At 38.7% G+C, this 27,756-nt stretch overlaps 2 protein-coding genes across 4 annotated transcripts in view; one reads left to right on the forward strand and one right to left on the reverse strand.

Moving 5' to 3' along the window:
• On the reverse strand, window positions 1–19,431 carry RNMT (RNA guanine-7 methyltransferase). 2 transcript variants are annotated; one of them, XM_065053067.1, is made up of 11 exons: window positions 19,246–19,431; window positions 17,242–17,515; window positions 14,857–14,989; window positions 13,286–13,408; window positions 11,854–11,969; window positions 9,847–10,028; window positions 9,090–9,254; window positions 7,899–8,016; window positions 6,475–6,576; window positions 3,674–3,707; window positions 1–1,813 (listed from the first exon to the last, which is right to left on the reverse strand). In XM_065053067.1, exons 2-11 carry the CDS (start codon window positions 17,497–17,499, stop codon window positions 1,776–1,778), a joined length of 1,269 nt encoding a protein of 422 aa, XP_064909139.1. In that variant the 5' UTR covers window positions 17,500–17,515; window positions 19,246–19,431; the 3' UTR covers window positions 1–1,775. The 2 variants fall into 2 exon arrangements, with proteins under 2 accessions (XP_064909139.1, XP_005510881.1); XM_005510824.4 differs by lacking the exon at window positions 19,246–19,431 and adding an exon at window positions 18,576–19,027.
• Window positions 19,344–27,756, forward strand: part of FAM210A (family with sequence similarity 210 member A) — an 18,864-nt gene continuing 10,451 nt past the window's right edge. Inside the window, exon 1 of one of the 2 annotated variants that reach the window (XM_065053075.1) lies at window positions 19,344–19,483. The gene's annotated coding sequence lies outside the window, so the exon portion shown is untranslated. Of the gene's footprint in view, window positions 19,648–27,756 lie in introns of both variants that reach the window. The other variant, XM_065053074.1, reaches the window with a different exon arrangement.

The raw sequence follows: 27,756 nt of genomic DNA on the forward strand, positions 1-27,756 counted from the left end.
TGTATTTCCCCTCTTTTTATTATTCTGATTTCTTCCAAAAATAGCATAACAATGTACTTTCAAATGAAATTTCATACAAGAAATCTAACAAAACTAGTGTTGACACACACAAATTTCAGTGAAACACTTCAGCATTTCTAAAGTGTCAGTGTTTTTCAGCTAGTTTCCCAAGTACTAATTCTAGCAGACAAGAGAGTCTTGTTTTCTTAATTTCAGCAGCAGAACAGACTGGGATTCTACTGCTTTGGTGAAGTCACAGGTGTTCTTCTATACAATAAACAAACAAACAAAATAATCAGGAGTCATGGAGGAAGGAGTATGACCTCATTACAGGGGGAAAGCAACACAACTACAAACTCAAGTAATTTGAATGCTTAACTCTGTAACAGAAATGTTCTTTCCTAGGTTTGTCATAACTTTTCAGAATACTCATGTACCCTCAGCTTTGCATCATTTCATCTCTATGTAAACTACACTAACCAACAGCAGCAAACAGGTACTGTTAGCCCAAGAAGGGAGGAAAACCCATGAAGTACCCATGCTCTCCCATTATTGGGTGGCTACAAGCATGTGGAAAGCATAGCAAACACCATGTCAGAAATCCCTAAACCAGCTCTAAGAGACTTGACAGGAAGTTAATATGGTAGCCAGAAACTGTTCTGCCTACTAATATCATTAGATTACATTCCCAAACAAAATATTTGGCTCTAATTTGGGGATTGTTATCCACATGCACCGGGGTGTGTTCAAACATACGCAGCCCTCCCTCCCAGAGTGAACTCACATCTTCAAATGCTATACAGGCTCCGCTTCCAGTTCATGATCCAGTACGTTGACCATGTTCCTAATGCCTTAAGGATTGCAATGAAGTCCCATCACCACCTCATCCTTCTGCTGAGCCCATTTGGAACTTTACAAAACAAGAAACACATCCTAAGATCTGTCTAATAAGCTACAGGAGACATTAAAACTACCAAAATTCAGGAGAGTCTTTAATACAATAGAAAATGTTCAGTAATCTAAGTTCAGCAGCTGTTATTGGTTACCGCACAGTCATATTTGGAAAAACAACACAGATTTAAAACTCTAGAAATTAAATTCTTTCAGAGCAGTTTTGTATAGAACAAACCCATTTAATCTCGAAAGCACCATGAAGTGACACTACATATCGGCAAGCACAAAAAACAAGATCATGGGACTTTACCATGTAAACTACACCTTGATTCCCACTAAGGTAGATTTACACTGCAGGCTTGAGCACAGCACAGAGGTACTCAAATTGACTCAGGTATTATTAGCCACTTAGCTCTGCATGCAATGTAGACATACCCTTTATGTCTGAATATATCTCATTACGAATTAACTGAGCTCTGTGGTACAATATTTAGGCCCTCATTCTGCACCACCAAAGTCGACAGTCATTTTTCCATCAACTTCAGAAAGTGCAGGCTCAGGCTTTAAACACAAACATATTTCTACTAATAAAACATTTGTTTCTAACGTAAAGTTGTGTCAAGTTCAAATGTGAGTTTTGCGAGCATGCAGACTGCTTACAAATGCTTAAAAAGACTGGTTCAGAATCTTTCTTATATATACACACACAAGTCCATCTGTCACAGACAGGCAATGTAACTCATGAGCTTGCTCTAGGTTTTGGTAGTGTCCTGCACACTTCTGATCATTAAAAAATAAAAAAATAGTTGCCACAATGGATTTCTGACCATTCCAACTTGTACATGGATATGATCTCTTCTTGCTGCAGCCAGTACGCAGTTTCACAGTTGCTTCTCAAATGCAAATACCAAGTAAATACCTAAAAAAGAAAATGGAATATTTAAAGTTTCAACTTCCTCTGCCACTTGATTAAGTTTTCAAAATGCATACAAGTTGATACTCTGCCCACACAACCTGTTAGCAGATTACTGAAATCATAAAAACTGCTATGGTTTCCCAATGAGTAAGTCTAGTTCTCAACTCCAGTATGGTTTTAGACGTTTCCCCAATAGAGCTAAGAATGCACAAAAGCAAACTAATCTAAGTACTGCTGATATGGTTAACGCAAAACTCATTTCAGTTAATGATACTACTGAAATGTGAATGTAATTCATAAAATACTATGCCACTCTACATATAATTAACATTCACTGGTGCATAAAAAGTCATATGCAACTAAATTTAAAGACTCCATACACACAGTAATGGACAATTAGGGGTGAAATTATCAACTTCATTTTTAATTAAAAAGTGAATAAACTCATGGAACGGAATTATTAATTTTCCTCTTGTAAAATACCACAGACAAAGAAAAAGTATTTACAAACACCAGACAGCATTTTCTCAACTCCAGAACAATATGATACAGAAATGGATACACTCATACAGTCTACACCAGCACCCCTGGGAAACGCTTACTTGGCATATAATCAATGCCAGCTATGTCAGATGTTCATATGCTTCACACCAAACAGATACGTTAAACAAGCTTCCTGAGACCATGAGTCTAACTACACATTTATGGATTCCCACTCCACTTTTATTTTACTGGATGAGGTGCAATAGCTACACTGCAAATTCAAGACAAGCCCATTGTATATTCCTCAGCAACTAAGCAAAGTGAAGTTCCATGTAACAAGCAAGCTGTGCTTATATCCTATCAGAAGCTCTGTGGTCCAAATCTCTCTGGAAAAAAGAGTCTACGTAGAAAACACAGTCACCACCAAACTTTTAAAGGTATAAAAAGCCCCTCTCAACTAGATAGTTTACATAATACTTCTACATTGCTGGAATTAATGCCTATCTTTAAAAAAAATAGATAATTTAAGAAAGCAAACAGCTTAACTAAAGGGTTTTTTTCATTCGTTAATTGAACAGCATTTTTTTTTAAACCAGTAACACAACCACTATAATGGTCTGCAAAAACGCAAATGCTGGTTGACTGTGGCTACACAGACTTAAGCAACAATCTCTCTGGGAATATTTTTTTATTATTCTTCAAATTCTCAGTCCATTATATCCAAGTTTTACTAAACTCAACACCGGAAAAACCTGATGTCAAAAGTTTTCTATGGCGCACACAACATTTCAAAACACATTTAACAATAGTGTATGCTTTTCAATGTCTGAGGCATCAACTTTTTTCTCCTCCATTTATAAAACATTCAAATACCCCTTCACCATCCATGTTTTAATTGCATCTTCCTGAAACATACATTACTAGAGGCAAAGAGTAAAGCTTCAGCCCCTGTCTTCCCAAGAGATTTGTATAATTTTTTATGACTGTATGTCCCAACTGAGTTTGTTTTCCAGTTGACTGGTAACAGTATAATATCCAAGTGTACTGACCAGAGGTATAGTATTTAATTCTCTAACACTAGCAAAATAACATCGCCATGCTCTTCTCATACATCCTAACTAAGGCTTCCCCAAATTATTTTAGTGTTTGTGTTCTAGAAGCTACTTAAATAAAGCAAAATTTCAACCTATTTTATGCATTTCCCTCCCAAATTCTTGAGACATGCGCACTACACAATCTGGACACAGGTGTTTGAATAACATATGTAATAAAAACCTGTTATATTTAAAATTTGGATTTTCTTCCATAACCAACAGGCTATTTTACAGACTTTCCATAGATATCATTCAGTCAGTACTGAGTTTTCAAAATGACACTTACTTGTTGCTTCCCATTCAGATTTACTCAAGGTTCCCTAGAAGGAGACACAAAAAAAAAAAAAAAATGAAAAACATCCTGCCTTGCAGCCTAGGAAACCTGAGAGGAGTGGCTGACATGCCAGAAGGCTGTGCTGCCATCCAGCGAGACCTGGACAGGCTGGAGAGTTGGACAGGGAAAAATTTAATTAAATATAACAAGGGCAAGTGTAGAGTCCTGCATCTGGGCAGGAAAAATCCCAGGTTCCAGTATAAATTGGGGAACAACCTGTTAGAGAGCAGTGTAGGAGAAAGGGACCTGGGGGTCCTGGTGGACAGCAGGATGACCATGAGCCAGCACTGTGCCCTTGTGGCCAGGAAGGCCAATGGCATCCTGGGTGTATTAGAAGGGGGCTGGTTAGTAGGTCCAGAGAGGTTCTCCTTCCCCTCTACTCTGCCCTGGTGAGAACGCATCTGGAATACTGTGTCCCAGTTCTGGGCCCCTCAGTTCAAGAAGGACAGGGAACTGCTGGAGAAAGTCCAGCACAGAGCCACAAAGATGATTAAGGGAGTGGATCATCTCCCTTATGAGGAAAGGCTGAGGGAGCTGGGTCTCTTTAGCTTGGAGAAGAGGAGACTGAGGGGTGACCTCATTCATGTTTAAAAATATGTAAAGGGTGAGTGTCACGAGGATGGAACCAGGCTCTTCTTGGTGAGAACCAATGATAAGACAAGGGGCAATTGGTGCAAACTTCTTCACAGTGAGGATGACAAAGCACTGGAACAGGCTGCCCAGGGAGGTTGTGGAGTCTCCTACTCTGGAGACATTCAAAACCCACCTGGACACATTCCTATGTAACCTCACCTAGGTGTTCCTGCTCTGACAGGGGGATTGGACTGGATGATCTTTCGAGGTCCCTTCCAATCCCTAACACTCTGTGATTCTGTGATACCCCTAGCTCACCCTGTCAGATGAAAGCAGGGCAAGCGTACAAGTAAAAAGCTGCTGCCATTTATCCTACCAAATAAGAAGCAGGAAGAAATAACAAGATGGTTTTCTGCTCTGTCAACTCCAACCCCTTCCAGTGAGTCCTCACTAGGGGCATGACTTATCCTATATGCTATCAACTGACCAATCCTGACCAAATTATTCATCTTTTAAAAGGCTAGAAAAAAAGCCTTGTTCAAGCATTTTTCTTCTTTTCCAGGTGACACAGCAACAGTAAAAATAGATCTTTAGTCTGACTCTATCATTCTCTATTGCTTAATAGAAGCTATTTTCTTTTTAAAATTTTTAGATTTCAAATATAGAATGCAGGTTTCTTTTTCCTGTTGATGTAGGATTTTTTTATATACAGTAAAATGAATAAATCCTCAAGAATTCAGAACATGAACAGCAGATAAACCAAAGATGAAAAGAAGAAAATCCAAGCAGAAAAACTTCAAACTGACCAGCCTCATGCTATATGTAGGACAATGAAATACGATGCCACCTATCAGTAAGTGCATATGATTTCACTAGAACTATGATTTTTACTCAAACTAGTCTACAATTTTGGTTCTCTCTTATCAAAGAGCCTCAACACATAAAAAAGACCTAAAATTCAGACTGAAAAAGCTAACATTGCTGGTCAGGAACCATGCAGCATGAATAGTTAGGTTAAAACAAGCCTGAATCCCCAAATGCACAGACAAAAGCAAACACACATCTCTGTGCTCTCCTGAATAGCTAGCCTGGCTACAGATGGAGAGCAAATAGCCAAATGGCAGCAGTTCCTGGGGGAAAATGACAGCAGGCCTCCTGCTTGCTTCCCAGGAATAGCAGCTGTGCAGGCTCCTGTCCATCATGCACCCAACTCTGAGACCAATATAGAAGAATTAAAGGCTGGGAGAGGACCATCTGCAGACGACTCCAACACTGCCATGTATAGCTAGGACTGTGGAAGAAAGAAAGCTCTGAAAGGCAGCATGTGAATTAGAAGACAGGACTAGAAGCAGACAAAACCATATTTAATTGTATCACTAATCTAAAATCTAATACGACCCCCATTAAAGATGGTTCAATATTTTTATTTCTGAAATCACAAATCAAGCTGCCAAAACAGGAGAAATGCAGAAACATATAAGACAGGAGAGCAAACTAAGTTTTGTACAAGGTAAGATCATGATCATCACAAAGTAAGTTTCTTTTATTTGCAGAATGTGAACGGAATATCTTATTTAATGAAATTGAGGGAGGAAATATATGAATTTAGTTTTATGCATGTAGGACTAGCCTAATTTCAGCAACTCAGTTATTAAAAAAAAAAAAAATGAAGGCATAGTAGATTTAAAAAATAGCGTTTACAGAACTTCAATAAAATTGGCTGAGAAGGAAGCTAGATCATCTTCACCCAAAAGACAATAGAAAAACAATGTTTAAGATTTCAAATGCATATAGTATTATGAATAAGTTTTCAACTCTCCCATCAGAGGATTAAAAGAAGAAAACTAAAACTTCAGATCTGTAGTGTGAAGATCCACAAACACAAGAAAAGTCTTCAGATTAAGATGAGTTATGTTAGTACACCTGCCAAGGAAGATGGCAAAATATCCTCTCTCTTTTGCATTTATACAAATTTCTTAATAGCTACAAAATTAAGTGAATTTGATTATTTGAGTAAGGGGTATATGAACTCCTCAGCCCTGCAGCTCTATGATTTTTCACAGGCACAGAGATGTTCATACAAACTTCGACAGCTAAAATGAAGGAGGCACCACATGTCCAAAAGACCAGAACCTCGATTTCAGACAGCATTTGGTCTAGTGAAGCAAGAAAGAACTTACCAGTGGTAATTTTGCCTTGCCATCTTTGATGAACTCTTTTGCATGCTCATAATCATCAGGTTTATCAGAAACAAGCCTGGAATCACCAAATGTAGAATATGGCTGAAGAACATAAAGAAACAAATAAATATTAATTGCATAGTAAGATACATTAATCACATCAGTCAAGGGTTTATCACAACATAGCTCAGAACAGAGGTCAGTAATTATTATGAGGATCTTAAATTCCCTCTCCTTTATAGCACCTACAAGATCAGGTCTGATATTCCCTACTTTCCATAAAATCCGACACCCAGCATTAATAAATTAACTTTTATCCTTTTATCCTTATGTCTCCTTATGTCTCCAACACAGGGGAAACAAAATAACTATAAAAATTATTCTCAGTGTATAGCTCATTACAACCTAGAGATACCTTCTTTTAGAACAGCAACTGAATAATCCGGCATCTCTTAAGCAGAAGTACTAAGAAATGAGTGACAAAGATTTCAAGCAGAATGCTTAAAATGCTTCAATAACACAAAGGAGCTGTAACAGAAGTGTACAACTGATTCTACAAAATTAATATATACTTATTGAGTATCCCAGTTACTGCATAATGGCCTGTAGTTAACAATTTCAAGTGGCCACTAATTTAAGACAACTATCTCTTTTTGAAGAACGAAGCTGGTATGTCCAAGACTGGGTCACCATGCTACTGCCAATATGAGCCCATGCAAAGCACTGTTCCTTCCAGACTCCACAAGGACAGTCAAATTCACTTGCAGCCCATGTCACTCAGTTTAGTAAGTCACCAAATCGTTTTATGCTGAAAAATTCTACTGTTTGAGGGAGGAGGGAAACACAGAACTGTAAAACAAAAGCATCAGAGAGGGACCCATGTTGGAGCAGGGGAAAAGTGTGAGGAGCAACAAGTGGCCGAGACAAAATGTTAGGGACTGACCACAACGCCCATTCCTGGTTCCCCTGTGCTGTGGGGCAGGGAGAGGAGGTGGAAAGGTCAGAAGTGAAGGAGAGAAGTTGAGCCTGGGAACAACTGGATGGGGAAAAAGCACTTTTAGTTTTGTTTCTCACCATCCTACTGTTTTTTTTAACATATTAAATTAATCTTCTCCAAGTTTAGTCTGTTTTGCCCGTGATGGTAACTCTTATGCAATCTCCCTGTTATTATCTTGACCCATAAGTTTTTTTTTGTATTTTCTCCCCTTGTCTCATTGGGAAGAGGGAGTAAGAGCATGTCAGCGAGTGTCTGGCAGCCAGTCAAGGTCAGACTACCACAGCTGTACTCTCAGCCACAGGAGTTTAGTTCTTCTGTTGGTAGCCTTCAATTCATTGCACAACGTTCACAACAGGAGTTTCAATTATTGCATAAATAACAGGATGTAAAATACTATTTAAATGAAACGAGTTAACTCCATATTTACCTCCAAGGCCTGCATTCTCCTTAACAGCATTTTATGCTCACCGTTCTTGATTTTTTCTTCATAGAATTCTCTAAATGTCATTTTGTAGACCAGTTTCATACCATGCTTCTTTGCCATTCTGAAAACAATAAGATTAATTAGGGAACCTGCAAAATTATTGTAGTTTTATTTCAAAGGAACCATTTTATGCTACAGTGACACCTTATGGTATTCATTAGGATTACCTTTTTTTTTTTTTTTTGTGGAGACACTTAGATGAAAAAAAAAATGCACCACCACCACAAACTGTATTTTTTTTAATTACAACAACAGAACTCCACACAGAAGTCATAACAAACATTTTGATAGAAAAATGTCTCCCACTACACAGAAGTTGCTAAGTTCCATTTGAACTTTCAGATAGACTACACTATTTTCCATGCAGTATCATCACCCTGCCATGTCAGCTATCACGGATGTATTACAAGAACATCCTTGTATGAGATTTGGTGCCTTACACCTCAATTATAGTAGAAACTGTGGTCCTACAACTACAAACGAAGTGTGTGAAAACATACAGGTTTGAATGGAAAGCTTAATAGTGTTTAACAACCATGCTGAACTTGAATGGCAAGAAAAACCCCAACATGGAAACATTTGTCTGTACCTCAGGACACAGGCTGGGAAAGGCAAATCTGAATTCACCCGGAGGTAACAGCAAAATGTATGCTCACAGATGAAGAAGATATAGAGAAAGAAAATATAAGTCGTAGGAAAATCCTACAATATCCAAAGAAAGCTGGGTAAGACAAGAAAGAAACACCATCATGAAGAGGGCTTGCTGAAGGACTAATGAAAGGTAGAATGAAAGCCCCAAAAAAGTTAAGATTAAAGAAGAGTAAGTTGACAGCGCTAAAGGTTTGCTGACACATCTAACATATCAGATACATTCTTGTGTGAGAGCTAGTTTACCTCTTCACAGCTTCTAACCAGAACACCTTCAACTGAGTGCAATGGACAGATTATAGTTGTGGATGGAAATGCAAGAAACCTCCTTATTTAGAGCAACAACAAAAAATGAAGAACTGACAAATATAGTAAGAAAGACAAAATATAATTTTCTGCAAGTATTATGTGATCACACTCAAGCTAAACAAATGCTTATTATGTTTCACAGCTTCTGTTGTACAATTAATTCAAAACTTAACTTACTCTTCCAGTAATGGAAAGTAAACCAGGAACTCAGGGACATCAACCACTTCTTCCAAGTGGAAATCATACTTGCACCCAAACAAGGGATATTCTCCCTTCTTTTCGAATTTTACACGGTATACTTCATTCCCAAATGAATTTGTTTCTGAAGCTTCAAGTCGCTTTCTATAAAAGGAGACATAAACAAATATTAATTGACAAATTTTTTAATTTTACAGGCAAATAAAGCTATGTGTAAGAGGCCTGAAAATGTTTCTCCCAGAACTACAGCATTCAGTGATCTCTGTAGTTTCTCACATCCCTTATTAGATAAGGCAATGAAACAATGAAATGAAGCAGCATACTAGGTTTTAACAGCTTATCATTCCTGTACAACATACCGAGGACTTAATGGACCTAGGAAATTAACCTTTAGCCCAGACACAGTCTACATGGACAAGTCAGGCATCTTGGAACAACCACAGCAAAAGTCTGACAGTTATTGGCCAGGCTATGATTATTTTGTCACTATTTAAATTGCTACAGAGGGTTTCTGTATGAAGATCCAGAAGAGCCATGAGTACAAAAGACAAGGGTCAGTACAGATTTACATATTTGAGTCAAGCTAATGAGTGAGATTTTCTTGTCTAGAATCCAAAACTGCTGCAAAAAAACCTGCTTTTGTTTGCACAAACCTATCAGAGCACTGCAAGAATGACTCTCACTTAACAATGCTTTACAAACTTTGTAAAGACTAATAAAATATAAAAGTACTTACACGAGTTCAAAGCTATTTGGAGTTGTGCCAATGAAATACCCTCCAGGAGAGAGGTTCCCACAGGCATTTTTAAGCATCATGTCTGCCTGCTCATATGTCTCAAATGAGTAATGATAAACAAATTGGCAGCTGCAAATGTCAAAGCGCATATCTGGATCACTGTATTTGGAAGACAAGAGATCCTGAAACAGATTAAAAAGTAAAAAGAAAGCTTGAAACAAAAGCTACAGAAACAAGCATGATTCACTTAAATCTTCCAACATATATGTTACTCCCATAATTCTTTGAAGTTTTTCCTTTCAGCCTTCATCCCTTCACAAGTTCAACCAGAACAAGATGAAAAAGGTAAGAGTAAGAAAAAGTTCTCTGCTACACAGAAAACAATACACAGCATTTGGGAACAACAAGAATGCATATTAACATTTCAAAGTTTATGTGTCCTTAAATTCCTTTCATGTTGGCAAGTAACATCACTATGCCTGGAAGGTCAAAACCCAAGGTTAGTTACCTAAGAGTGTCCAGAGACATTTTACTGCTGAGCGTTTATAACCAGCCACTGTTTGTCTAGAAACAACTATTATAATAAAATGAATTTTCAGTTTACTAAGTCTCTGTAATGAGAACTGACCCATTGAACATACAGTTGAAAGGAAGGATTGTTTTAAATATGTCAATTTGCCTGCCCACCAAGTTGTATTTGTCTGTATTCTCACACACGTGTATGAACACACTCTTTCACACCCCAGACCAACCAAGCAGTAACTCTGAAGAACCTGAAGCCCTTGGAATTTGTCAGGTTAAAGCTTGCCACAGTTTGACCCTGTACTCATCAGTTCTCTAACTCTTCTTGATCAGGCTTCTTTTATACAATACTTGTAGCCATCATAAATAACACAGGAGTACACAAGTTCTTCCCAAGGCTCACGATATGCATTCCATACTCAAAGTATTTCGTACTTAGCAGTTCACCCCAACTTCCCACCCACTCACTCACTCCCAGTCCATGCCACATGCTGTCAACATTCTGTATGTGGTAAGACAAAAGCAGACACTTCACATACCCATAGCAATTTTACCTGTCCATTTACTCCCCTTCTACTTTTCAGAAAGAGAGATACAGGAAACTAAGAAATAAATATGGGTGGAATTGGACAAGTTGTGAGATTTTATCATCTATGTTGTATATAATGTAGAGAAACAAAGTCAGGGAGATGAGCATTTGTATGCATGGACAAACAGAACATGCAACAGAAAATACATGTGTATATAACACTGAGCTGTAACAGCAACCTGAAACTATCCCCAGCCAAGGTTCTCTCCTCTTTACGCAGACTGTATTTGTGAGCCAAGGGAGATGACCTGGAACCTGCAACAGACTGTATTCTTGAGGAGTGGCAACCAAGAATTCAAGCCAACAACCTTTCCCACAAGGCTGGAAATAAGAGTTTCAGTCTTTCCACAAATATGCTCGAACCAGGTAGGTTCTGTCCCTCAGCCTGCATTTCCAGGAAGCAAATGCAGTGCTAGTTACAAGATTGTCTTCTAAGCCTCAGCAATGTATTCAGTATCACCTCCAGACAGTCTCAGAAAACTGCTCTATCCCACAAGTTTTGAGAATACATATTGTAGCAACTACAATGCCACTACAAAAAAAATACTAGGATAAATAAAATGTGTAAGTCAAATCAGAAAATGTCCCTTATTCATTCTAGCATAAAAAGCACACATTCACAACGTTCCCAACATCCCACGCTGGCTCCCAGAACTACAGAAGTATGTAGTCATTCCCTTCCCCTTGTCAAGTGACAGAAACTGAAAGTACCAGATTTATTATCTGGAAAAGACATTCAGGCTTCAAGAATTTCACACCTCCAACCATGTATGGTTGATTCTCCTGATAGTACAACAATCTGGTCTTAAAAATATACAGCACTACCATTGCTTCCCATACTTGCTTAACACAAGAGTGTTACATCTCCAAAATATTATAAAGCATGGGAACTGTACCTTGGTACTATCTGCTTGTATAAATTCTGCATCAAATATATGCTCATTATAACGACATCGGGCTTTCATGTCTTCATATCGCTGCTTGCACTGTTGCACAGAAATGTCAGCAATATCTATATAAAGAAAAATTTTTAAAACAAAAAAGTGTAAACTGCTCCCCAAACAAGAAAACACAATTACTGGAATACAGCAGATCCATTATGCAGGGATAAAAGTTGATCTTCGATTACACTTTGATGGGAACAAACACTTTTATTTCCAATGCTTAAGAAATTAATTTAATTTGCAGGAGGTGTTTGGGATTATAACACTGTCATTTTCAGGTCTTAACTTCAGACAAAAGTTGTATCCTGAAGATTTTAGAAAGCCCCCATCCCCAAAAGGGCAAAGCCTCCAAAAGTTCAAGTGATGGATACCACGGTGATTGATATCAAGTGCTGTCAGTATTAAGTGTCTAGTATGCATTAGCTAAAACAGTTCAGCTCCCAAAGTTTTTCCAACAGTATTGAAAGCTCTTCATCTTCATACAAATATACATGACATTGAAATGCAATTACTTATGATATATGCTACTATACTGCACCATGGGAACTTTTTTAAGACTGTTCCTCTGTCAGGCATAGTGTTTCAACTAAATAATATTAAAACTAACAACATGCAATAAATTTACATAAGAACTTTGTAAACAAATTCATTAACTGTATTTGAAGACTGCCAACTGAAAAAGAGAGGCAAGAAAGAACCATAAAATGCAGAATAACCAGAATAATTCCCACTAAAGCAAGTTCATGAAAGTTTAGTATCTGTTGAATTTGAAGTTAAGTAATGCTTCCTTGGATTATCCTTGGCATGCTTTTTGGGAGAAGGGAAGATGGTATCTCCTTCTCAACATCTAAACAAACTATTTAAACAAAACATTATTTAATCAGCTTTCAGCTCTTCCACTTTCTGAGTCTGAAAATCTTTGGCTGACTATAACATCCAAGACTATTTTTTGTTAAACCACTGTGGGGTTTGCTTGGTTTTTTTAAATGCAACTCTTATGTGCATATTTTCAGAACGGTTAAAAACACTACAGGAGATTAGACGTGGGAGAAAATACATGAAACAAAATACGTCAATCTTTTCCCCAGTGTTACACTTGCCTAAAATATTCTGTGGTAACTGTATGTTTCTTTACTGATAGCAGCTTTTATTTATGAGTTGAACTGAAATCTCATGACACAGAACATCAATGGTTCTTATACTTACACTGGCAATCAAGTTGATGTCTTCAGGTTAAAAGAGAAAAGACAACTTTTTGACATAAGGTGTATCATTAGATTTTTGGGCTTACTGAAAACATGAAATCATAAAAACCAGGAAATGTGCTTGTTTTTCCCATAAAACAGTGGTGTACTTTCCCTGGAAAGTTATTGTGTCTTCTTACCAGTACAGACAAGTTTTTTAATTCTTCCTTTTTTCCATTTCAGTAAGTCTCCACCTTTGCCACATCCTAGATCCAAAACAGTTATATCGTTCTTTTTCCGTCGTACCCTGTCTATAAATTCACCTAGAAAAATAAGAAGAGAGAATGCATATTGTGGTATCTCTAATTCACTTGTACTGTAGAGATCCCTAAAGGACCAAAAGGATTTGAGAATTTTAAAACATCTCAGAACTTCCTTTGCCTGTAAGTCTTCTTAAAATCACAGACTTAAATTTCTTTTTCTAGAAATGACTAATGATGAAAGGAACCACAAACTTATAAAACAATGGAGAAGATAATGAATATTTTCTGTACTTAATATGCTTTGCATGTAATGTGACTGGAGCTCTGAAATGTTTCCCTGGAAGACATAGGCTAAACAACCACCCTGTGCATAAGTGGGGAAACAGGGCTCCCTTTCATTACCATTATAACGAAGGCAGGTGTTATTTGAAAGTATGAGAAAGCCTTTTGCTAAAGAGAAAAAGCCAATTAAATGAATCAGCCACAACTTTTCCTTGTGGTCACATTACAAATGTGCATAATGGTCTCAGTCTCTACTTGAAAGAACACTAGCTACTTATTTACTATCTTTTTACACTATATATACAGATTTCATTTTCTATTCTATCTCCACTCTGTCTAGGCTATCTTTGCTCTGACTGATGCTGACATATTATGCAAACATATGAGCATGCTAGCAACTCTTCTTCACAGTAAGAGACCTGAAATATGCTTGGATACAACTGCTGTAACACCACACTACCAAAATTCATCATAACTGAAAGGCCTCAACATGGGCTCCAGGAACAGCTTTATGTAAACTGAAATATTGCTTCTAACTGCTCTGATACAACAAAAAACAGCATGCTAAGACAAATGGTGCCAACATCTCCTGGCACAGCTCCCTCTTCATGAATCTGTGGTGCTCTGCCAGTAATTCTTTTCTTTGTTTGCAGATACCTCATGGTTTTGTTCCCTCACTTTTGAATTAGTTTGTGGGATAGCAGACTTTGTCTTTTATTAAAAGCTGCTGATTCTTAAAGATCTACATCCTCTAGTTTTTCCTATTTTTAAACCATTGACTATGGGTAATTAAATATTCATGAATTCAAGTTTCCTACAGAATTGCATAATCTAGACCTGCGGACAGACTGCTTTGGAAAATGGTTACAAAATCATTTGAGATAGATTCAAATAAAAAGAATAGCTCAATCTAACAAAGAAATTCTTTATGATTTAAAGCTGTACCTTTCTCTTTCAAAATGTCACAAGAACAGTTTCCAGTATGAACCTTTTCTATTTTTCAGGTCAGCTGATCTTTATGCATGTATTTAGCATTCCAACAGTACAAAACACTATCACAAAGACTCAAAATAAAAACAGATATTCTGTTGCACTTGAAAATCTTGCTATGTAATAAGAGACAAAATGCCATCATGAATATCAGAAAGCAGAAAAAAAGGTTACATTTTTATACAAAAATTAGTTACATTTTATTAAAGTCTAAGCAATCAATTAAGGAACCTTACCAATGAGGACACTCTTTGTCCAGTTATTAAAGTTTCGGAGGTAGAATATACGAGACTGGCTACGTTTTTCTAGCCCAACTTCTTGAAGTTCATTATAATGTGCAGCTACAGCTTGCCCATGGCCTATCTCGCGCTGTAGAAATTAGAGAAGGAATAGATTCAAGCAGTGAATTATTTTTATTACTTTTTCATTTAATCAAAAGACATGTTCACTACAAGGATTTAAGAAAGTAAACAAGTAATGCTATGAAAAGCACCATTACTTTATATATAGAATCATTGCCCATATCTGTCCCGGTACTGACGTCAGTACTTCAGTTATCACAGAGACAACTCCCTTAAAAAATTAATCCCCTTTTCAGTTGGTCAAAGTCATTTCTGATGGATGCCCAGCACCTTTCCTTCACAGAAATACATAACCTTTAGTTCTCTAATACTCTCACCATTCTCAAAGAGTCTAATTCATTCCCCTTAAGCCTGGGATTGAAGAGGATATTCCTTCTCAAGGAGTATTATTTCAGCTTTAAGCTTCTTCAAATATCCTGATCCAGAAATTCAACGTTTACATCTAACAGAAGTCTATAAACAGCAAATTTAACCAAAACGTCAACTAGCTGATGTTGCATAAAACCCTAGGAGAGTGATCACACTGCCAGAGCTTTAAATGGACAATGGTAAAGGAGAGCAATGACTTTACAAAAGTATCCCTTCGAATGCTTAACAGTAAGCTGTAGAAAGGTCTCTGTTCTAGCCTTAACTGTAAATAGTCCAAGAGATTTCTGTCACCTGTGACACAGAGCAGTCTACAGGCAGATATTAACGCTCTTAAAATTTCTTCACCTTGAAAACAAGATCTTCAATTATATACATGAAATTAAAATAAAATAACAGAATATGGAGAACGGACACAAATTCTGTGAGGCATAAGCATTTGACATAACAGTACAAACTAGAATGAAGGATTCTCAGCTAAAACCCACCAACATGCCACAAAGCCCCAGCCAGTACGAATTTACATAGCAACTAAAAGCATTCCCAACAGCTGACTACAAATGTCAACATCCCATTATCTTATTATTCAAATAGCAGTTCTTCAAGGGAAAAGAAGGTTTGACTGACTTAATATACTACATGAAATCTTCAGTGTTTTGTATACTTTTGGTAACCTTCAGAAAGACCAGAGACACTTGTCCAGAATCACTATGCCCCATCATCTGTTTAGTATCACACTCAGATGACTGATACTAACAAATATTTTTACTATTTCAAGTCTTTCCTAGAGTAAGCACAGATGGCTCCCTGAATGGCCGCTGAAGGTGACAGAAATTAGAACAGCTGACTTTGACAAGTGCAGGGGACATATTCATACAATCCCTTAACAGATCTCAGCTGCTGCAAGCACAGTTGCAAAGAGCCATCAGCAATTGCATCTAGACGCTGGCAGCTGTGTTCAATGCAATCACCTCTCTACACCCCTAAGCTACACAAAAATAATGTATTACTTATCCATCTAAACCTTATTCTAGAAATACCTTATTAAAAAGATGAAATGGTTAACAATGTTTCTACCACACCAAAGGGCCCCCTTTATTTCAGAAGATTGCTTAGCCATAAATTAACATCCTGGAAAGATTCTGAACAGAGAAATAAAACATTATGTCAAAAATATTTTCAAATTATACTTACATATCCAAAAAGGTCAAAATTAGACTGGGTATTACAACATCAGTTTCTACATGCCCATACATAATAAACGACAGCGTCACATATAACATTACCCTTTTTACCCTCCCAGTTAAAAGGATATTTTATGTTACTCTTGCAGTTTAAAAAAAACAAACAAAAAAAAAAGCACCTGTAAACCTTTCAGTACTTCACTTTCCTAACAAGTCATACTGAAACTATCCCACAGAGGATGCAGTTTGTTGAATTTTCTAAATGATATAATACCTTACTGACGAAACTAAAGGACAAAATTATCCTATGGAAGAACCTCCCATGCACAGATAACAATGCTAACAGACAGGACAACAACATACAAAACATACCAATTCAAGACACATGACTTAGACTAATGCCAGTAAGCCCTACACTAGACTACCAGATTGCTACCACATAGACAGTGATGGAACAATGATCTTAGGATCAGAATAAGCATGTGCTGAGATCAGTTTTCTTAACATTCTGATTACCAGTCCTCCTTCTCTTCCAATAAGCCCAACATAACTTGGGCACCTGTTACTTTGCTAGAAAACTACCTGTACATGTCGACATTTGGTGTTTCATGCTGCTTCATAGATGTTTAGCACAAATATTTTCAATCTTTTCTTTAGCTAAGGCTTTGAAACAGGTATGTGAACATGGCTCAAAACAAATGATACTCACTATTTTCTTAGGAGGTTCATCTCCAGGATCTAAATTCTTCCTTTTTGCTGTGCTGTCCTGTTTACCAATGTCATCTTTTTCATTTTCAGTGGAGTGCACTGTACCTGAAGTTGAACTATCGCCTTCCTGACAAATACCTGAATCTGCCTCTAAAGGATGAGGTGTTTTCTCTACTTCTTCATCCAAACTTTTCTCTATTTCCTGTTCTTCTGTCTTGGTTACATCAGCCATTTTTGACAGGTTAGTTTCCTTGTCCATTGATCAGAAGGGCAACCTATAGGGGGAAAAAAAAAAATCAAAACACCAACCATTTTCAGTTTTGTATTTCACTTACTTGTGGTTACAGTCAAGACTTTCAGTGATAATACTGGCATTATAGAAACATAACATGCTTTTGCCCCAAAGAACACATAGGCTTCAAATTTGACTGGTTATTTAATAAAGATAGCACAATATGTGGAATTTTAAAGTACTCTCCTTATAATTAAGATAAACCTTTACTCTTCACGTTTGAGTCTTTCTTACATATCTTTATTGATTCAACTGCAAAGTGTTATTGTTTCTGAGGCTGCAATCTCCCTTTTCTGCTCCTCATAATAAGTAACCTAAAAACATAGAATCATTTTACTTGGAAGAGACCAAGATCAAGATCATTGAGTCCAACCATAACCTAGCTCTAGCACTAAACCATGTCCCCATGTCACCTATGTGTCTTTAAAGACGTCCAGTGATGGTGAGTCAACCACTTCCCTGGGCAGCTTGTTCCAATGTCTGACAACACCTTCTGCGAATAAATTTCTTTTAACCTTCTCTGGCACAACCTGAAGCTGTTTCCTCTCGTCTTATCACTTTATATTTAGAAGCACAAGCTGATTGAGTATATTTTCAAATGAATACCCTCAAACAAAAAATAAAGGTGGTTTTTAAGAGCAAATTTTCATATCAACTGTGGATTTTAAGTTTGCCAAGAATACCCACTATGCCTCAAGCTTCACTAATATTCTTCAGCTGCCACTGCATCTCTGTATCTGTATATTTTATACATTCAATCACTGCTACAAAACTCATTTAATCTCCAGCACGTTCTAGCCTTCTTCATATAATCATTGGGAAACAGAGTGCTTCCTTTTTAACATGGCATAGGAGAGGATAATGTGGCAACTCCTTTTCTAAAACAGTGGCCTATTTCAGTCTAATAAAAACCCCACACACACACTCCATTATATCAAGGCTTAAGTCTCCTAACCAGGGCCAAAACATATGCCCTAAGTGGAGCACTACAGAGATTCCAGAACAGTTTTCCTCAAAACAGATGGCCTCAAAGTATGACTTACGAAATAGTTTTTCCACTGCAGTATAGCATCTAACACACTCTTCCAAAGAAGCACACCCTTTCTTATCTTCACCTGGCTGCTCCAAGACCAGCTAAATTCAGAAGCTATCGAAATTTCAGAGCCAAGTATGGCAACCAAGCTGCTGGCTTTCAGAGCCAGTGATGTCAACCAAGGGGTCAGCTTTTTCAGAAGAAAAGCTGAAGAACTCAAAGCGCCGGGGGGAACGTGGGGGACAGGAGGGACGGGACAGGACGGGACGAAATGCAAAGAAGCAACAGACACTGTAACAGCAGCCCCCATCCACCCCGTTAACGGTCCTGACACTCAAGATTCCCTCACGGAGGGCTGCGCAGACCGGGCGCTCCCGCGGGCCAGCCTCCGCGGGCCGGCCCGTTTCTAAGGCCTCCAAGAGCCCGCCGAAGCTCGCCCCGCCGCAGGAACGAACAAAGCGCGCGCCGCCGCCGCCGCACCACCCAGGAGTCCCGGCGCGGCCGCAGCTGATTGGCGACGGCCAGTTCCAGTCCCGCAGCGCAACCGCCTTTCCCACCTGCCCGCGAGGCCGAGGGCCCGGGGCCCGCCTCCCGCACGCCCCGCACCGCCACTCCGCCCGGCCCCGCCCCACCCCCACGGCCCCGCCGGCGGGCCGCCCGGGAGGGCGCGCAACGCTCACCCAGCCCAGCGCTCCGACATCTTGTTTGCGGAAGTGACGCCCTCGCAGCGCGGCGGGCAAGAGCGACGACGTCACGTCCGGGGGGAGGGAGGGGGAAAGGCGACTCTTCGCACGCGTGAAACGTGACGGGTCCCGGCGCCCGGGCCTGGCCTGCGGGGGGAGAGGACTACGAGCCCCAGAGGGCCGCGCGGCGAGGTGCGGTGCGCGCCTGCGCAGTCGGGCCCCGCCGGGCCTCAAGGTGATGGTGGGGACGGGCGTTCCTGCACGTTGCCCTGCCGCGCGCGCGGGGCCGGTAGGGGGAGGTGGCGGGCGCGGCGCGTGCGGGCAGCGGCCGTTGGTCAACCGCCGCCCGGTGCGACTCTCCATGGCTCGGGGCCCGTGAGGAGGAGCGGTAGCCACAAGGTACGTGCCTGGTGGGGCCGAGGGGGAGGGGCCGCCGCCCGGCAGCAGGCGAAGGAAGGTGCGGGCACCTCCCGGAGCACGCCGGGGCGTGCGGCGGCCAGGAGGCGCGGGTGGTGGGGAGCGGCGGGACCTGCGGACGTTAGGCAGGTTCCCCAAGCCGCGCAGGGGTGTCCCCGCCACTGGCTGCTTTTGCTGTCTCAGCCCTCGGAGATGGGGCTCCCTGGCCGGCAGCCGCCCAGAGACACTGGAGCAGAATGCCTCCTTGGAGCTCCGTGCCTTCCCCCTGCTGCTTTCCCTTTTGCAAACTCCGGGCCGTTTTGTGTGCCATGAAAAATGTCGGCCGCGGGTCTCTGACGGTTGTACCGTTAAAGGGCCGCGGGTAGGTTGCGCTCCTTAGTATGTTCCTCTCCCGAGGCGACTGATTCTGCGCGTGTTTTGACTTTTTAGACTACTTGAAACGGCTGTACAAGTATTTTCTTGTCTAATAAGTGTTTTGCGTGGGTTTTGGAGACTCACTTGTGGCACGTGACAAATTGCGAGCAAAGGGCTGGTTTCTCTTAGTAGGAGAATCTCCAAAAACTGAGAAATCTGATTTTTGCTCCTCTTAACTGTTTCCTGGTATAAGTTACGTTTTCTTGCTCACCTTGAGCTTTCAGCACTTTTTTCTCTTATGTTTTGTATGGACTAGCTTTGGTGGTCTCTGAAGCAATAGAAGGCAGTGGCTGGCTGAACAAGACATAACCCTCTTGGCAAAATTCCTAAGAATTTTTGTTAAGGCTGTTAAGTCAAATGTGGATTTATGTCTGATATTGCAAACTACATGTTCACCCTCTTCCATGTCCATTTCCGAAATGCTTTCTGCAAACTGGTCCAAAAGGTAAAACATTAATTTGGACAGTAGTACATGAGATATCCTAGAATTCTTTACCAAAACTAATTCTTAAGCATACTTAAACTGTAAGCGTTCCTTAATGTACCTAACCCTCAAGATGTTATTGCTGTTACAAGTATGTAAATGTAAAATGATTTGCCAAAGTTTTCCTACTTTAGGGAGAGCTAGGGAACAGGTTCCTCATTTGGAATGTAACTTGCTGCCTGTGCCGCTAGCTTATATGACTTGCAGCTGCTTCTGTGTGGGAAATGCATGCACAGAGGATAATGTGTCCTCGCCATCTATCTCCTCCTATGGGGTTGACAGCAGGTGTTTATCTTCTCTTTACTGTTCAAGGGCTGTTTGAGGTAAGAGGGGTATGACTGGCCTCTATGGCAGCAGCATTGAATTGCACTTACTGTTTGAGAAGCGCTTCCATCCATGAGGGGGAAAAAAAAAGGATGATTCAGGTGGGTGGATGTCAGGTGGCTTGCACATAGCAAAAACTGAGTAGGCAAATTCAGACTGTTGAAAGAGTATGTAAGGAATGTGAGAAGTTAAAGTTTTGTCTAGCATCACTGTCTACAGATTTACTTCACAGACTATAGCAGCTGATAAGAAAAGGCTTGATCTCATTCAGGTTTTTGAAAGGATCCATGTAATTCTCCTGCTGTAGATTATCTTTTCTCCAGACAAACTGACCTAGCGCTGTGTGTATGCTTATAGGCATCACTAAGAAACTGAAGTCGGTTTTTACAAGACAGTGTTCCTGATGCCCCTTTATCCCAGATAACAGCCCTTAGTTTGCATCTCAACACATTTCTGGATGTGTAGGGAGTTCTGACTGGTCTTGAAGATAAGGCCACAACAAATTTAATGAGAAAAGCAGAAAGGGCACTGATCTTTAAAATGTAAAACTGCTAGTTAAATCAATAACATTCCTTGCAAACAGCTAGTTTTGCAGATTGTTCTTGTTGGTGTTGATACACTGAACCCAGATAGCTGAAGCTGAACTTGTTTTGAAAATTAGTTGCTGAAGCAAATTAAACATCAATCAGCAATATTTCAGTATTAAGAGTGGAATAAAACCAATAGAAGAACTGAGGCCTGGGCCCAAAGTATGATTGAAGTTTTCTGGACAGTAAGATACCATGACAATAGATCATAAGGCTTTTATCTTGTTATTATGATAGGTAACTACCTAGTTCCATCACTTTAGATCAAGGCTCAGGGTCAGAGATTCTTAGCGACTGTGAAGTACTTCAAGTAGATTCTTTGACTGGAGACAAAAGGATTGTGCAGTATGACAACAACAAAAAAGAATAATGCTCAAGTTACAGCATTTTTTCTTAATTTTTAAGTCTTGGGTCACTATACTCTAAAAAACACAGATTAAAATCACAGATTGTTCTTCATGTCCCTGTCCTTATAATAAAATTACAGTAAAATCGGAAAGTTGATATTCAGTTAAAAAAGCCTAATCTATTGTGAGAATACCTTCCTAAATTCAGTTATCATGAAGATAGCAGTACAGGTGTGTTAAGTGCAGCATAATTTTCTTCATAGTAAGTCAAGAATGTATTGCTTCAAACTGTCAGAAAAATGGTGACTTAACTAGGTTTTAGGAGGCCAGACTGGTGTGTCTAATTTTGTCAGTCATCCCACCTTTTGTCCATATTAGTAAGCAAGTAGTTAAGGACAGAAGTCACTTAGTCACTTCTCCCCTTTAAGGCACTGGGATTATACAACAGGGCTTTACCCTGGTTGGTGTCTAGACTTTTCTGCAGCACTAGTGGTAATGATCGGTGTTCTCGTGAACTTGGTGTTTCTTCTGAACAGCTCAAATCCTTTCTGCTCCAGTGCCTTCCATCTCTCAGTTCTCCTCTCATCATCTTCCAACTAGCTACCCATAGTATTATTCAATTAAAAAAAAAAAAAAAAAAAAGTTTCCAGACATGGTACTGCTCCTTCTAAACAAAGACTTGTGAATGATAAAACTAGGTCTTAGTCTGTGCACTTCAGAAAAATGAAAATGCACTTATCTGGGCTGTAAATTTTAGTGTCGTGGATCTGCTATTTGATCATGTCCAAAACCTGACCTTGGCCATGTGTAGCAGTTCTTATATAAACAAAACAAGAAATTGCCTGTCTGTGATTGTGACTTTGTTGTAGCAGACAATCCCCTGTGGCTCTCCAGAATTTGTGTAATCTGTACTTGCAGAGTGGGATGAGGGAAGTGAATGGGGAATAATACAGTTAGGTACTCATGAACAAATTATAAAACACAGGAGTAGGGTTTTTTCAGATGGATGGATTTTTTTTTTTTATTCTAAATAAAAATATCTGAGTGGCTTTATACAAATTCTAAAAGTCTCTTCCAAAAGTGGCTGACAGAGGAGTTGAATAGAACATGAAAACAAGTGTATTTTAACTGTAATGGTAGTGTTTAGCACTATGTGCCAGGTAGTTAACTGTTTGCTTTTAATATTTTGTGGATTTAAAAGGTGATTTTACTTATGTTAAAATTGGATGGCATCTTTTGCTTCTTGCTCTCTCAGGCCACAGGATAGTACTTCCTGATGGAGGGATGTTTCTGCACTGAAACACAAGCCTTGGGCTTTGTTGATGATGTCTCATAGAATGCAGTGTGCTTTCAAATGTTGCAGTGTCACAGTCACAGGATTCCTTTCTCAATCTGAATACTGAAATGTAGTAAATCTGCTGCTTCAGACTGAGCCGGAGCATTATTAGTGTCCTATTACTGAAGTCCCGTCAGAGTTTCTTCTGGTGTGAAGGCACACCTCTGTGAGTCTGATGCTATTTTGGACACTTGTAGATGGTATAATTTTTATTGTTTGCATGGCTGGCAGTATTAGCAATCATCTCCTCTAAGGATAAGATGACGTGTAAGGCATTAAATTGAATGATGAACAAGAAAGTTTATCTGCTCAGGTATCAAGACCTTAATAAAAATAATACTTGTTTCATAAGAACTGTTCACACTCATTTGTAGAGATGTAAAGGACAGCACTTCGTAAAAATTAGAAGAAGAAAGTGGTTTTGAGCACATGTGTATTCTGTAAATGTTGTGATCAGCCTCTTCACACAATTTTTCAAGATGTTTTGATTGATACTACACATATTTCCCTGTAGGACAAGTTTGAATTCACAACAGAGAATCCAACATTTTGAATATTTAGAAAAGGTTTATACTGGAAGTGAATGTCTGCCAACAGTAATTTTGCTGAAAGATGGACGTTTTGTATTTTTTTTCTGGGAAAAGTGACAGCTTTTCTTTGTTTAAAAATGTGAAATAAATGTGGTGAGAGAACAAAAAAAAATCTTAATGATGCTTCCAGTGTGAATTCTGTTCTTAGTGACGTTGATTTGTTGGTTTTTTTTTTCAGTTTGGGGCTGGTTTAGATTTATTCCTACTTTGTTTCTCATTGTAAGGCTTCAGAGTTTTTCTTTGAGCATATTTTTTTGAAAGCCTTAAAAGTATTTCAGGTGAATTCGATGGGTAAAAAGACTTTCTGCTTAGTAAGGGTGGCTGTGTTAAGTGTTTTTTAAAATTGTTACGTAATATAATTTGCATTAAAATATTATTGCAGCCAATACTGTTGATTATGGTTGGGTTATAAAAGGAGAGGCAAGGAACAATGAGACAAGACATGTGAAGATCAAAGGTGGCAAAAATGATAAAGAAACAGTTTTGGTAGTCACAAGGCAAAAGGAGGCAGAAGGCTGTACGAAGTTGATGCGAAGATCTAAGTTTAAGTGCATTTCTAATAAATGCTGTTTATAATTAATCAAGAGAAAGTATTTGAATACCTAAGGTCTTATTCTATGATCTGGTCAAAAAGGCTGAACTTCATTTGGGTTAACAGCATTTGTTTTAGTGAAGTCACAATATCTGCAGTGTGTTTCCAGTTGTTTCAGTAGACCTTTCATAGATAAATATTTATCATTCCAAGAGCTGTTTAAATTAAATATTATTATCTAAATTTTATATGTCACGGAAGTCTTGAGTGATCAGAAAGATTATGAATGAAAAAATGAGCTTGGCTACTAGAATCCAAATTATGAAGAGCAGGAAGTCTTGAACAAGCTGGAGTTCAGTTTTGCCTGCAGCCTTTTGACTGCTGTTGATTGCTCCATTATTGAAAGGAGATGTGCACAGCAGTTCTGAACTCCAAAGAGAGGTAGCAGTACTTCACAAAAGAAATAACCATGAACAGTCATGTTTCTAATGTCTTCCAGCATGTGTTGAAATGTAGAGTCAGAACTTTTGAGATGCTTAGTGACAGCTGAAAGATGCGAGGGATCTGCCAATTTAAAGTTCAAATGAACTATTGAGAGGGAAGATCCTAAGAGATTCTCAAACAATGTTTCAGTGAAGTGTAGAAAACTGATCTGTGTATTTGTGTTTTAGCATCTAATCTTCCCCAATTCAGTGCGGCTTTCTCCTGAGGGAGTTCAAAGCCATATGCAGGAAACTGCTGACATGAGGCTTGCTTATGTGAATTACCTTTTGCAGCCCCTTTTAGTTATGTACTAGAAACTTTGTAAACTGTACCACCACACACACCCCACACACACCTCTGTGTTAACAGCCCTCTGGTTGAAAACTCTCTGACAGAAAAACACAAGTGTTTTGAGGGGAATTAACTAATTATAGATTGGGAGATAAAAAGACAAAAGAGGCTCTTAGGGGTTGCTTGAGTAAGTTATTACATAAGAGTGGAATAGAAAGGAGACTGAATTAGATTTTATTTTGATGATTTGATTAAAATAATGTGCAGAAGAGCAAAATAAGCAGATGAGTACAATCCCTACTTTGAACTGACGGGGGGGTTTTAACCTTTTTAGCATAGATGTATATGCTTATTTTTAAGCTTAGTTAACCTCTAAAAGCATCACTTTTCTAACTTGCTTATTGCAGACATGTCTGGAGTGACAAATGGACAAAAAAAAAAATCAGATTGTACAAGTGTTTTTTCTTCCCTAGTGGAGCACAGAAGCAGGCTTTTTGGGGAGGTGTCATGGCCCCAAGTCTGACAGTATTCAAGAAGAACCTGGACAACGCCCTCAGATACATGGTGTGAACTGTGGAGTTGTCTTACACAGGGACAGGAGTTGGACTCAATGATCCATGTGGGTCCCTTTCCAACTCAGGACATTCTATGATTCATTCTACAACATGTGCCTGTTATTTTGGGGGGCTCTGGAACCAACATAGAAGATGATACAGCAAACTTAGACTTGCTGGAAGGAATAATGGAGAGTAGAGAGACCTTTTGTAGTACTAGTGTAAGGGGTGTACTTACATAAAAATTCGGTAGAGGGCAGAATTAAACTTCTGAATGAAGGAACTTAGCGTAGCTGTTTAGCACTGCAAAGCAGGAAAAGGGAGTGAAAAGGTGGCATAGTGCCTGGTATTAAAAACAGTTCTGAAGATCAGAAAGCACTGCAAATGATGGTGATACTTTCTTTTAGAAGACTTTGAGAGAGAACATTCACACTTTTATATAATGCTTAGCTATGTGCAGACCTAAGATCTAATGCCTTCCAACAGAGGGATATTGGGATAGCACTGTCATATTGGCTGGATGCAGACCAGCTGCTAAGTCTCTTGTTTAGCATTCCAAATATATAACTCAACACACAGACATTGCATTAGGTTTTCCTGTTTTATTTGCCTTCTGAATCCAATGTTCAGATTTTATAAATTTCTACAAGAGCTTTTATTCTTCCTAAAGCCAGTTTTTCTTGGGCTTTCTAATACTTAAGTTTCAGGAGATAGTAGTAGTGGAGATTGCTGTGTGTAAGGGACCCTATGACGGTTTATTCTGCTTTCTTGACTTCACTAAGTTTGTTTTAACAAGAAAGAAAATGGTTTAGCTAAAATAAAGGTTAAAAAGTGCTTGGCTTGTCTCCACTTATATCAGTATTGAACTATAGTAATATGATCAATTTCAATATTATAGCATGGCATTGACTAAGTGAAAATATTATAGAGATTAGACATGATGGAGGTGGTATGGGGATAATGTCTTAGGATAATATGTCTGTGAGTTTATTCTTACATTTGTTTTAGTGTGATCATTTTTCCCTAAGATTTTAATGAATTTCACCATTACTTATTTTGCATTACTCCCTTTAACCCAAAATGTGGTGTTATATTTTTTAGACAGCCCAAAATGGTGGACAGACAGCTAGTGATGCCAAAATTTCAAATCATAACCAAGTTCATAGTTTAGAATGAATAACAGATTGTATCAGGGACACTGCAAAAGTAGTAAAGGTTAAAATACAAGTTTTAAATGCTCATTCATACACTCTAAAAGTACTAATACAAAAAATAACGAGTCTCTATATGCTGTTATTTTCCCGTCCATGGATAGTGACTGCATTCTGTGCTGAACCATTGCAGTTACTAGGAGAAACAATGATGCTTTGTATGTATTGCAGTATTATTGCAATGATTTTTAAATGTATTCCCAGCTTTTTAGGCAACCCACATATGTTTTCTGTTCAGTTGTATTATTCTTACTTTGGTTTATTAGCGTGGCAAGATGCTTTTAAAAAAATATATTGTCAATAAGTTCTTGAAAAGAATAATCTAAATCTGAAAACAAGTTTTGTTTGTGTTTTTTTTGTTGGTTTTTTTTAATTGTATTTAGTAAAAATGTAAGCAATACAGTAAGGGTTTTTATTAAACTAAGCTGTTTGAATGAGCACTGGACATTTGCTTCTTATGCAATCTGAAAGGTGAGCTGGAAAGGATTTCTGAAAATTTGGTTTGTCCCCTCTCAAAATTCTTCTGTATATACAACACACAATCTTCAAAGTTTGCTTGATGCAAAAATGACAAGAATGTAAATTAATTCTCTGGTTTCATAGAAAGGTACCTTGGGAGTGGAAAAAGCTCCTGGATTTTCATTGGGAACTCTCCTGTGGTATAATTAATGTTCTTTTTTTAAACAGTAACATAACAAGGAAAAATGCTTTAAATTCATCCATACTTGCATATTGTGTCCAGAGTGTTTCTGGTAGAACTGAGAAAATAAACCAGTGTAGTCTATATATATTGCACCTGCAATTCCCTCCGATGCCTTCTGCCCTCTTTTACGAGGGCAGAACTTCTGTTAAAGTTTTTGTCATCTTACACCCCAACCTCATTCTTGTATTTTAATTTCTCTGTTAGCTCGAAAAGAAATTATTTTAACAAGGTAACT

The sequence above is a fragment of the Columba livia genome, chromosome 2 (genome assembly GCF_036013475.1).
Source record: "Columba livia isolate bColLiv1 breed racing homer chromosome 2, bColLiv1.pat.W.v2, whole genome shotgun sequence".
Taxonomy (NCBI): Eukaryota; Metazoa; Chordata; class Aves; order Columbiformes; family Columbidae; genus Columba; species Columba livia.